Source organism: Marmota flaviventris, chromosome 10, assembly GCF_047511675.1.
Source record: "Marmota flaviventris isolate mMarFla1 chromosome 10, mMarFla1.hap1, whole genome shotgun sequence".
Classification (NCBI taxonomy): domain Eukaryota; kingdom Metazoa; phylum Chordata; class Mammalia; order Rodentia; family Sciuridae; genus Marmota; species Marmota flaviventris.
In genome coordinates, this window is record NC_092507.1 from 46,803,916 (window position 1) to 46,817,190 (window position 13,275).

The 13,275-nt window shown below is 32.9% G+C and overlaps 1 protein-coding gene across 4 annotated transcripts in view; it reads right to left on the bottom strand.

The window, feature by feature from the left end:
* Positions 1-13,275, bottom strand: part of Oma1 (OMA1 zinc metallopeptidase) — a 62,591-nt gene that overhangs the window by 16,209 nt on the left and 33,107 nt on the right. For 3 of the 4 annotated variants that reach the window (XM_027944985.2, XM_071618736.1, XM_027944986.2), the window contains exon 8: positions 4,111-4,260. In XM_027944985.2, the coding sequence (XP_027800786.2) occupies positions 4,111-4,260 (150 nt within the window). Of the gene's footprint in view, positions 1-2,832; positions 2,980-4,110; positions 4,261-13,275 lie in introns of those variants that run through there. The other variant, XM_071618737.1, reaches the window with a different exon arrangement.

A 13,275-nucleotide genomic window follows, 5' to 3' on the forward strand; every position in this document is an offset into this window, starting at 1 on the left:
GAAGCATTATCTCAATTTTTGAACAAAACAGGAAAGGAACTATTTTATTTTCTGAACAATATATTATGCTAAAGTACTCCAAAATTATATGAAAATTGTACTGCTCTGTGGAAGCTGTAAATCACATTCTTCCAAGCATCTGCTAGAACTTGTCACTCCTCCAATTCTCTGCTCAAAACTCTTTACGAGCAACCCATCTCTGAGAAGAAACCAGAGTCCTCATAGAGGCACCTTCTCTAACCCCGTTTTAAAGGGCTATTCCAGCACCCCATCCTATCTCTGCTCACACACTGTCTGTCTGCTAAAGAATGAAGTGTTTCCCCCCAAGACTCATATCTAACCCTCAGTGTGTACATATTTGGTGATAGGGCCTACAGGAGGTATGTTAAGGTTAAATTAAATTTAGGGTGAACTGATCCAACAGAATTAGTGTTCTTCTCAAAAAGAGACACCAGAGAGACCCTACCTCCCCTATTTATTGTCTGTCTCCCCTTTGTATAATAAGCTTTATGAATGTGTAGATTTCTGTCTAGTTTACATGACCTAAAACACCTACAACACAGTGCATAATAGGTGATCAATAAATATTTGCTAAATATATAAAACAAATTCACATCTTAAATATATAAATACATACTATTGTAACAAATAATACATATTTGTAATGATATTCAAGGAATCCAAAAAGAAAAATTTTAAACTGTCAGTAATTTAAATGAATAAAGTAAAAATTACCAAAATTTGTATTCTCATCATAGAACCACAAAATCTTGCTTTCTTGGTTCTCCTCCTATGAATCTGACCCACAACAGGCTCTGTCTTCTTCTGACCAATTAAATACAGAAAATAACTACTCCTGGTGCTACTCTGTTCTAGATCTTGGTCTTTATCAGTTCCTTGGTGAACTCATCCACTCTCACTGCTTCAACTATCACCTCTTTTGAGTGACATTGAAGCCATTGCCTCCGGCCTAGACATGTCTATGCAATGTCCCAACTACCTTTGAGACATGTATCACTAGCCATAACATCAGCAACATCCAAGGACAGGAGGCTAAGGTAAAATATAATATTGTACTCATTTGAGTAGGAAAAAAAAAATCCTAAATGAAATAGGAATTTAAAATACTGTCTTTAGTAGTGTATAGACTCACATAATTCCACACACTGCCTGAAGAATTGCTTTTTTTCATTATAAAAATTAGACCTATGATAGTAGAGAATTAGAATCTTTGAGTTATGACTTTGTATTCTAATTAACAATATACCCGTATACTAACTATCAGTTTCTTTTCAACCACTGAATTATTCCCAATATTGCAATAGAGTTTTATTGCTTTCAAATTGAATTTAATCACTTGGGGGGGAAATATAAGAAATGTATCTGAGGTTTTCAAATTAAGTTTATGAACTGGGATAGTTTATTTTTAGAAGAAAAATACCTCCCATGTTTTTCTTCATCATTGGCTTCAAAATAATATTAGTTTCTCCAACCATTTTTTCCCACACTTAAGAATCAACTCATTACTTTAAAAAAAAATTAAAGCACATTTTTTTTTTAACCTCTCTGAAGATCCTCAGTAATCTGATGAAATGACAACTCAGAATTTAGGAAAGGCTTCTAATCAAAGTTGGCTAGTACATTTGTCCATTTAAATAAATCACATTTTTTTTTTTAAGAATTTCACTGGATGTAAATAAAAAGAAGGGAATTTCCAAAAGAAATCTTAGTTTATTATGGTTTTAGAGACAGGATGCCTAAGGAACCACAGGTCCCTGGATCTTGTAGCACTGAAGAGTCTCTTACAGTCAATGAACCTCAGTATTATCAGTAACTGATGAGACTAGGTCTACATTGCCCTTTTATGATAAATGATTACCATACATTATACCTGGTACATTTTACTGGAATTTCTCAAATAACTTTTCTTTAAATTAAGAATATAAATGGAATTTGGTTAGAGTAAATAACCAAATATCATAAATAATCATGTCCCTAAAAATTCGTATGTTGAAATTCCAAAATGGTGCTAGGGGTTGAGGCCTTTGAGAAGTAAGTAAGTCATGAGAATGAAGCCCTCTTGAATGGGATTAGTATCCTTATAAGATATTCCAGAGAATTCCCTTGCTTCTTCCACAGTGTGAGATTACCAATAGAAGACAGTCATGTATGAGTTGGGAAGCAGACCATAGTTTCGCTAATGTGAATTGAGCTGCTATAAACATTGATGTGGCTGTGTCCCTGTAGTATGCTGTTTTTAAGCCCTTTGGGTATAGATCGAGGAGTAGGATAGCTGGGTCAAATGGTGGTTCCATTCCCAGTTTTCCAAGGATTCTCCATACTGCTTTCCATGTTGGGTGTACCAATTTGCAGTCCCACCAACAATGTATGAGTATGCCTTTTTCCCCACGTTCTCGCCAACACTTATTGTTTATATTCTTAATAGCTGCCATTATGACTGGAATGAGATGAAATCTTAGAGTAGTTTTGATTTGCATTTCTCTAATTGCTAGAGATGTTGAACATTTTTTTCATATATTAGTTGACTGATTGTATATCATCTTCTGAGAAGTGTCTGTTAAGTTCCTTAGCCCATTTATTGATTGGGCTATTTGGGTTGTTTTTTGTTTTTGTTTTTTTGTTTGTTTGTTTTTGGTGTTGGTTAAGATTTTTAAGTTCTTTATATATTCTAGAAATTAGTGCTCTAATGATATATGTGTGGTAAGAATTTGTTCCCAATTTGTAGCTCTCTATTCACCTCACTGATTTTTGCTGAGAAACAGTTTTTTTGTTTGAATCCATCCCATTTATTGATCCTTGATATTAATTCTTATGCTATAGGAGTCTTATTAAGAAAGCTGGGGCCTAATCCAACATTGGGCCTACTTTTTCTTCTAATAGATGCAATGTCTCTGGTTTAATTCCTAGGTTCTTGATCCACTTTGAGTTGAGTTTTGTGCATGATGAGAAAGTCTATACCTAGAAGATCCAAAAAATCCCATGAGAAAACTTCTAGAACTAGTAAATGAACTCAGCAAAGTAGCAGGATACAAAATCAATACCCATAACTCAAAGGCATTTCTGTATATCAGTGACAAATCCTTTGAAAGGGAAATGAGGAAAACTACCCCATTTACAATAGCCTCAAAAAAATTAAAATACTTGGGAATAAACTTAATGAAAGAGGTGAAAGACCTCTACAATGAAAACTATAGAACACTAAATAAGAAATTTAAAAAGACCTTAGAAGATGGAAAGATCTACCTTACTCTTAGATAGGCAAAATTAATATTATCAAAATGACCATACTACCAAAAGCATTATACAGATTTAATGCAATTTCAATCAAAATTCCAATGATATTCCTCATAGAAATAGAAAAAGCAGTCATGAAATTCATTTGAAAAAATAAGAGACTCAGAATAGCTAAAGCAATTCTTATCAAGAAGAAGTGAAGCAGGTGGCATCACTATACCAGACCTTAATCTACACTACAGAGCAATAGTAACAAAAATAGCATGGTATTGGCACCAAAATAGACTTGTAGACCAATGGTACAGAATACAGGATACAGAGACTAACCCACATAATTACAGTTATCTTATATTTGAAAAAGTCACCAAAAACATACATTGGAGAAAAGATAGTCTCTTCAACAAATGATGCTGGGAAAACTGGAAATCCATATACAGCAAAATAAAATTACTGGTATTTTTAACAAAAAGCTTATATCACCAAGGAAAACTTAAATTATAACCAAGGTAGTGTATATATGTATGTGTGTATACACACACACACACATACACACACATATTAATTTTAAATTTTAGTTTTAAACTTTTATCAAATCAGTTAAAATTAAAAGTCGCACACTAAAGGATTGTCTTCACCACTGACAAAAGTCAACTAACAGAGCAATTTTCTCCCCACGACTGTGGACATGCAGGATTATACTTTTCAGCCCAATTCCTTAAAAATTGATAATCCATAATCATAATAAACAAATAGTTGACATGCTAGAACTTTCTTTATCTATGCAAAAGAAATAACAGCATTAATGACAAGTGATAGAGCAAAAATAATTTCCTGCTTTGTACAGTGTTAGCTGACCTGTGGTATGAGCCTATCCAATTGTTCAGCTCGGTTTTCATGAGAAGGATGTGTAGATAACCATTCCGGTAACTTGGGATGACCTTGGAGGCTATCTGCAAACTCCATCTGCTGCCAAAACACTGAACTGGCTCTTACATCCACACAAGCCTATAACCAAAATTAATAAAAGCACACAATGAACTTAGTTATGAGGACATTTTTTTAAAATGTACCTTTATGTCACTATATGTTTTTAAAACATCTTCTACCACCATTTTAATAAAAGCAGAATATGTTCATTGACTTTAAAAATTCAAATACTATGATATTATAGAAATAAAGAGACTGCCACTGTCCCTTTTTACTCCCTGCCCAACACAACATTCACAATAATACCTAACTCCCCAAAGATAAACTACTATTCTCAGTATGATGGATAATAAGAATATGTACTAAGGGTAAAATCTCTATACAAATGAAAATGTTTATACTTATATAAAAATAAATTTTTAAATTTTTATGTTTTAACATATAAAAAGTTATTACACTAAAGATAATTCACTCCTAATCTATACCACTAGAACAATTACAAGATTTCAAATAAGCATGCAGAAACAAAAGACAGTTATATATTTTAATGTACATCAACTTATCTACTTTTCCTTAATGTATGTGAGAAAGAATATATTTAAGTCATTCAGAATATCTTTACAAAGTATTTTAAAGGACATATATATGGATCTTATATCTTATATACAATGAGCACACATACAATTCCATCATACCCTCATACCTACATACACATACTTGAATATAAACAGAATATTTCTGGAAGGCTACTTTAAAAACTGTTGTTAGTAGTTCCCCTAAGAGTATAAATGAGGTATCTGATGATAAAGAAGAAATAAAAATTTTACTTCTGAAGTATATTAAAATGTAACAAAAATTATTGTTAAATCCTCCATAAGGTAACAATAAATATTTTCATAAGCCTGTTCAATTTCTTCACATTTCTTAACATTCTCTCTAGAAGAACTGAAAAATAAGTGATTACCTATTTTCCAAATATTTTACTTTTGATTAAAACAAAGAAAAAAATATTATATTGATGAAAATGTGATTTCAAAAACTCTTAAAATAGTGTGACTGTGACACCCAAAGAGGCAAATGTGGTACATCACATGCTAATACAAGTCATCTACATTGATGCTACATCAATACTTATCAAATACCATTTCAAATGCTGAGAAAATTTAGGAAAAAATAATTTGAAATTCAAGTAAAATTTTGAAATTCAAGTAAATTTTATCCAATATTTAAAGAACAATAATGAAGACCTTCCTACTGCACAGATATGGATAGACATGTATATGTGTGCATAAACTGGAATATATCAGATGAATACATATATCAAACATATAAATATATAACCTATGTTTTATATATATATACATATCTATCAATGCACAAGTTGTAATATATGTGTGTGATATATATATATATATATATATATATATATATATATATATATATATATAATATAACATATATACACAAAAATATTTATGGCTGAATTTCAAATACCTACAAGAATATATCTGTCAATAGCAGGGCATCACAGTCATAATATAAATACAATCTGAGACAGAGACAAACAAGTAAGGTAATCTAAAATAATTCATAAAAATATACAGTGACTTGAAAGAGCTCCAATTGAAATCATATCATTTTATAAAGCACAGCTTAGCTAATAGGGTAAAAACAAAACAAAACAAAAAAACAAATGAAATACTGAAAACTGTAAGATGATACTTCAATAGACTTTGCTTGGAACATCCTTCTGAAAACACTCACACTTAGAAACAAGCCTGAGATACCAGTGCACTCTGCAGAATTGAATGAAATCTGAACTAGAATGGCAAAATGGTCTCACCCCTTTGCCTCCCCCAAGTTTGCCCAATACAAGACAGATTTCCCTGGGCCCACAGGTATTACAAGGGAAAGGAGCATTGCAGTAGTTATCCAATTTCCCTAATACTCCCAGAAGCTTCCCAAGGAGCACACTCTGGCCTCAACTCACAGGGAACACTAGGGCAATGGTACAAGCTAGACTACCTAAAACGGTAAATCTTGTGTTAAATGTTCTTACTACAAAAGAGAAAGAGACACAACTATACACCAAGTGAAAACATTTTTTAAGTAAATATGCTCTTCATCATAAGCCTAACTCACGTATAAGCCTAACTCAATAATATGTCCCTTATTAACAAAAATAATAGCAAATATAAGGAACTTGTGTTCATCAAACATGAAAACAAAGAAAGAAAGAATAAGACTTTCTAGACAACTTTTCCTTCTTAAAACAGAATCAGTAATGACTACATCCAATCAGAGAAACACAAGTAATGTGTTTCAGTGAAATGTTTTGTAAGGCAGAAAACTGGGCTAATGAAAAGACCATTGGTTTTAGAACCAAAAACATTTGGGTTCAAAATACCAGTTATTCTTTTAAGTAATAATCAGTTATATGACACCATGTGCAAGGTATTATACTAATGATACTATAAACATTAACTCACTATATTAACTCACTTAATCCTCATATCAATCTTATGAGATAAGTACTATCATTACCCCCTTTTTAAAGAGCAGATGAGGAAACCAAGGGCCACAGATGTTAAGTAATAACTTGGTGAAGTTTGCAAAGCTAGTTAGACAGAGCCACAATTTGATCCTAAGTAATCTGGTGCCAGAGTTTGTGCCTGTGAACCAAAAATTCAGTCTCCAAGAGTCTAAGATTCATTTATAAAACTGAAATTAAAGCAGTGGATCATCAGGATAATAAAATTTGATATCTTGCAAAATATCCAGTCCAGAACCCAGAATACAGTCAACTATTACAACTTCTCCTTCCCCCTGGTGAGCAACCAGAGGCATGTAGTAGTTAGAGGGTGCTATGTTTGGTCATAAGTGATGATGTCATACACTTATAAGTGAAGAAGGATCTAGTTTAATCTAGACTACAGTAGCAATATGCATAAATATGCATTAAGGGACATATTATTGAGAAAGAATTTGCTACTATTCAGTTAGAAACTCAGTGGGATATGATATTCATAAAGAGTGAAGTAGTATAAAAACTTTTCTTATGGTATGAACACTTCTCAAATGCCAAAACAATAACAGAGAAAAATATATAACAAGTCTAGACCACATTGAAGCCTACTGGTACTCTATTTGTAGACAAAATGTTCCTTAAAAATAAAACTGAAAAGTGTCCAAATTTTGCTATTTCTATTTATTGGACTCTCCAACAAAACTTGTTCAGCCCTCACTCCCTGTAAGAGGTTAAATCTTGGTATTAGCTATTCTGAATTTTGACTCTCATTAACACCTTAATCATTCTAGCATCCCCTCCTGTATCCCACATAGACTTGTGGTAAATAAAATAATCACGTGAGACAACACTGAAGCAGAAGGGTACTTGGATTACTAGAGCTAGAAAAGTAACCGAGATAAAATTTAAAGGGACCAAAACGGATTTTAAAAATGAACATTATTTTAGAAACAATAATGCAAAAGACTAAAATTGTTTCCAATGGGTTAAAACAAGAAAGTTTCATGTTAGAAACAAACATACCTCTACTCTGGTACTTACTATCTGTGAGATCTTTGCAAGCTACTTAAGTTCTCTACCATTCAGTTGCACCTGTAAAATGATAATAACAGGACCTATACCTTAAAGGGATCCCCATAACATATGCAATGCATTCAGACAGTGTCCAGATGTGGGAAAATGTTACCTGCCATTGATTGCTATTATAACCACTGTTAAGACCATCATGAGTGTCATTGGCATACCATTGTCTTTTTTGTTAACTACCAGGAAACTAGCTTGTTTTAGTCTCACACACTCACACAGCTTCACTGTTTTCCAACACCACTGCGGGCGTCACTTGCTAAAACTCACTTTATTTTGTAACCCACTTCTCTAGATATTTTTCCAGAAAATAACTTAAAATTTCTCCTTTCCAGCTGAATGTGACACAGTTTCAAGATAGCTTCATCTAAATCATTCAAAGTATTTGCTAATGCTTCTCACTAAAAAAGAAAAACCAAATTTGATTTACACCAAAATTTTCTATGTCCCAACACAAAGGAGAAGTGGGAGCATATTATTTTGAGGTTCATTTAATTTAAATTTTTTTGCCCAAGTTTTCTGCTTCTTTTGATTGCTAATGTTCCAGTTCATCAATCAGTACAATAAAGTTTTAAATAAAATTTCATGTACCTATTTTTCTCTATGTTCAGTAAAGTTTTATCATAAAATTCAACACTCAAGAGCTTAAATTGTAGCAGTTAAAAAGTAAGTGAATATGCATTTCTCTGGGTGATAAAATTAAATGCAAAAAAGATATTAGGCATAATGTATGCATATAAAAGTTACTTTATAACACACCTATTAAATGAGATGTTCTAATTTACTACTTTTTCTTCTTAAATGAATAACTTTTCAAGAACCTAAGATAGTAATCCAAATAAAACACAAAGATAGTGCTTTGTAATTAAGGCTCAAAATACTAACCTGGAAAACAAGTGCCAGGGATCTTGCTACTAAGCATGTCATTAGATAAATCACTTCACCTCTTTGGTAAGTTTCCTTACCAGTAAAAGAGGAAGGTGAATTATACTAGCTCTAAATTTCCTTCCTGCTTCAAAAATCTGAGTCTATAATTTATTATTTTACATAGTTGAGAATTTTTAATTTTCTCATTTCTGTGAGGAAAGTAGATTCAGCATGGTACCTAATTCCCTCACTAGATGGTGCTATTGGCACAGTTATTTCATGTTAGTTAAACCTGCAGGCAGTGTTTCCCAAAGGGACAAGATAGGCTCCAAGCACCAGACAATTTGTCCTGTGAAGACTTTAGGATATTTATCATTCCTAATCCCCATTAAACACAGTAATCTCCTCATACCTCTCTAATTACTATAACAATAAAAAGCAATCACATATAATGCCCTCCTAAAAGGATGCTCCCAGTTTAGATCCATTTAAAAAAAAATTAGTTTTCTTTTCAAAACTTAAAAAAACAGATACTCAAAAATAAGAATAAATAATTAAATTGTGAAATTTTTTTAAGAAATTAATTTCTGGTATACAACCAGAGATATGAAAAATTGTGCTCTATATATGTAATATGAATTGTAATGCATTCTGTTGTCATGCTCCACTTTGTCATAACAAATCAAAATTTTTAAAAAATAAGGAATAAAAAATTTAATTTCTGTAAATGACTGTAAACTCTCAAAATTTGTTACAATAACAAATAAATATGCAATATTACAGTGTGTGGATGTGAAGTATCCCCCCAAAAGCTCAAGTGTGAGACAATGCAAAAAGGTTTACAGGAGAAATGATTGGGTCATGAGAATGTTAACCCAATCAATGCAATAATCCCATGATGGGATTAACTGAGTGGTGGCTGAAAGCAGGTAGGGTGTGGATGCAGGAGGTGAGTCTTTGGAGGCACACCTTTGGGGTATGTATTCTGTATCTGGCAAGTGGAGTCTCTATCTCTGCCTTCTGTTCATCATGTGAGCCACTTCCTTCTGCCACACTCTTCTGCCATGATGATCAGTCTCATCTGGAGCCCTGAGTAATGGAACTGGCTTTCTATGGACTGAGACCTCCGAAACTGTAAGTCCCAAATAAACTTTTCCTCCTTAAAAGTGTTTTTGTCATGTCTTTATGGTCGTAGCAACGAAAAAGCTAAGATATGCACTGTCAACAAAATCAAATACTTAAGAGAATATGTCTTTCTAATAGAGGATTAATAAAATGAATGGGAAACACTACTTCCTTCTGCCCTCTCAAGCCCCAAACACTGACAACCAATTTTACAAAATTCATCTGAAAACACACTGAAATAAGGAGAGAGAAAAGGCCTATCTATATTCCATGTAAAGGTTCTCAAAGAAAGAGCTCACTGACCATGCTTCATCTTACAGTGAAGTTCACTAACCCAACCTATGCAAACAGAGCTTCTGATAAATCTCCTAGCACCTTATAAAATATGGACACATAATTATGCATCAAAAGTTAAGGACTTTATTGTATAGTTTTAGTCATTAGAGAATAACTAGTCCTAGACTGGTGTTCTCATTTTTAATATCTATAAAGCTAGACAAAATAAATAAGGCAAATGTATTAGGTAGGACAGAACTGTGATCCCAGACTGAAGAAAAACTCTCAAGGTGATCCCAAAATGTGCCCCTGATCTCTGCCTGGGATTAGTTTCCTAACCACAGCACAGGAAGGCAGAAGCCAAGTGGAGCATGGCAAGTCTCAGTGAGAGGAGTTAGGGGACAGGAGTTGAGGGTTCCAGAAGTGGCTGAAATTTGTGTAATAAAGTACCAAAAGGAAACAGGGCCCCAGAAATTGGTATAGAGGTTCTATCCAGGTAATTCAAACTGGACTTCATTAAAATGAAATGTTTATTCTTCAAATGCACCAAAAAAAAAAGCACAGCAAAGAACCCTGCTAAGAAAAAGCAGACAGACCACAGACAAAAAAAGACTATTTTCAAATCACATAGCCAACAAATGACTATATCCAGAAATTATAAAGAATATTCTAAAGTTAGTAGTAAAAAAAAAAAAAAAAACAATCCAATTAGAGTATGGTAAAAGTATTGAGCAGATATTTAATCAAAGAGAAATACACATGGACAAATAAGCACATAAAATCATTAGTCAGATAATAAACACTGAGTCTTCCATAATGAGAAGTCAACAGATAATATCTAAACTTAATAAATGAAAAAATTTCAAAATAAACATATTACACAGAAATAGCTAAAAGAATTAAAGATGATTATGTAAAGTGGGGCAGAGAAGGCTAATATTTTCCATTATGAGTTCATAATATTTATCTTTCTACACTATATTGAAATGATGGATATACACACAAATATATACATACATTTAAAAGGGAAGGTGGTTAATAGTTTCAAAGGCTACTAAGAAGTTGAGTGAGGAAAAAGGATGTAAGCATGGAATACAACACAGAAGTAGAAAAACTGATTGGAAAAACAAAACTGATAGACAGAGGCATAGACCTTAGAATCATACAAACTTGGATTGAAGTCACAGCTTTACCATTTGTACTTGAGAGCAAGAAAGTGACAAACTACATGGGCTTCAGCAGCTTCATCTGTAAAATGGAGAGGATAGTCATAACAATAACCACTTCACAGAATTACTATTTGACAGATCAGATTATGCAATATATATAAAACACTAAGCATAATAGTGGCATATAATAAGTACTAAATGGCAGATAATGGTGCTATTATCCAAAAAGGTGCTATCAAAAAATAAATGGCAATATAAATAAAATATTTGAGACTTTTACACTGTTTTTCTTTTTTGACAGGAAATAAAAACTTATATTTCAGGGATGTCATTTTTATAACATAAGTTTTCCACAGCAAAGACATTATCTGCATTGCTACATATTTATGACTTAACATCTGTAGCAATATTTCTTTCTCATTTGAGCTTAGTAGTCCATATTATCACAACTGGCAAAAAAAAAGTCACGTACTACAAAACACAACAATATTTAGTGCACTTTAGAAAATGGGATCAGACTTTTATCTATCCAAGTACTCTTTTTAAAAAGTGGTTTGTATGTTACAAATAATCAAAGAAATATCGGTAATCTCCACTAATTTCTCTAATTTTATTCTTCTATTTAAAAAAATTAACCAAGTCTCCCCAAAACACAAAATTGGAATTTGATTATTTAAAGCAGAAATGTCTAAATTTACCAGGGTATCAGAATCACTGTCTGTTCTTAAATATTTTCAGATCAGAACTTTGTCATCTACCTACTAATTCAGAATTTCCAAGTATAGAGCCTGCAATATCTATTTTTTAAAATCTACCCAGCCAAAAAAAAAAAGATAATCTGCAAAAGAGAAAATAAAAGTCAACAGAAGAGAGACAATGTTCAATTTACCATGAGGTAAGAAAATACAAATTTAAAAAGTAATGAGTCAAATTGGTGGCACAGGCCTATAATCTATAATCCCAGCTACTCGGTAGACTGAGACAGGAGGATCTCAAGTTTGAGACCAGCCTGTACAGTTTAAAAAGATTCTACCTCAAAATAAAATAAAAAGAATTGGTGAAGTAGGTCAGTGGGACAGCACTTGCCTAGAATGCACAAAGCACTGAGTTCCACTGCCAGCACTGAAAACATTTTTTAAAAAAGGAGCCAGACATCCTTTTTCGTCCAAATTGACAAAAAGTTAAAAAGACTGAAAAAGTACTGATGTGGGTATGAGAAAAAAGGGCTTTCTCACATGTTGGTGAAATCTGCTATTAACATTTGAGAATACTTGGGAGTATGTGCTAAATATGAAAATGAAAATTTTAGCAATCTTGTCGTTACCCTTCCTACAGGTATAAAAGTCCATGGGATTTAAAGAAATATAAATATTTCTATTTTTTTATAGAACAATCACAAAAAGAATATATCCTGGAAATAATCCAAAATTTTAATAGCAGATAAACAAATGTATCATTTCTATTATGGAATATTAGGTAATTATTAAAATTACTAATTAAGGAACTACTTCTTCTAGTCCTGAAAAAGCAGCTTGCAACAGACCAATGTTTCTGCCATAAACAATTAGAAAATCTGGACAAAATAAGAAAATCTTGTTCAAAAGTTTGGAGAGTTAACAAGTCAGCCAAGGCTGGAGGAAGAAAAATCCCTGAAAGGGGAGCTCAATGAGGTGAAATTCCCTTTCTATGTATCATTCTTCCCCCTCAGAGAACCTGAGGAATTTTAAGCAATGAAGAGCAAGAGGCTGAAAACTTCAAGCAGAAAGAGGTGGCAAAGGAAAGTGTTTGGCTGCCTGGTGGGTCTAAAGAACCAAAAACTTCAGAATCAGACTCATCAAAGCTGCCAAATTTGAGAAGTCGAGCTTCTAAAGGCAAGGGGAACGCTGATACTACACTTGATTCTAGTTTGCAGAGGTATCTGCCATTCTTAAGCCACCCAAGTGCAACAGCTAAAGTTAAACAGGAAGCAGCTAATCTGTGTGTGGTAGCACACACCTGTAATCCCAGCGACTGGGGAGGCTGAGGAAGGAGGATCACAAGTTTGAG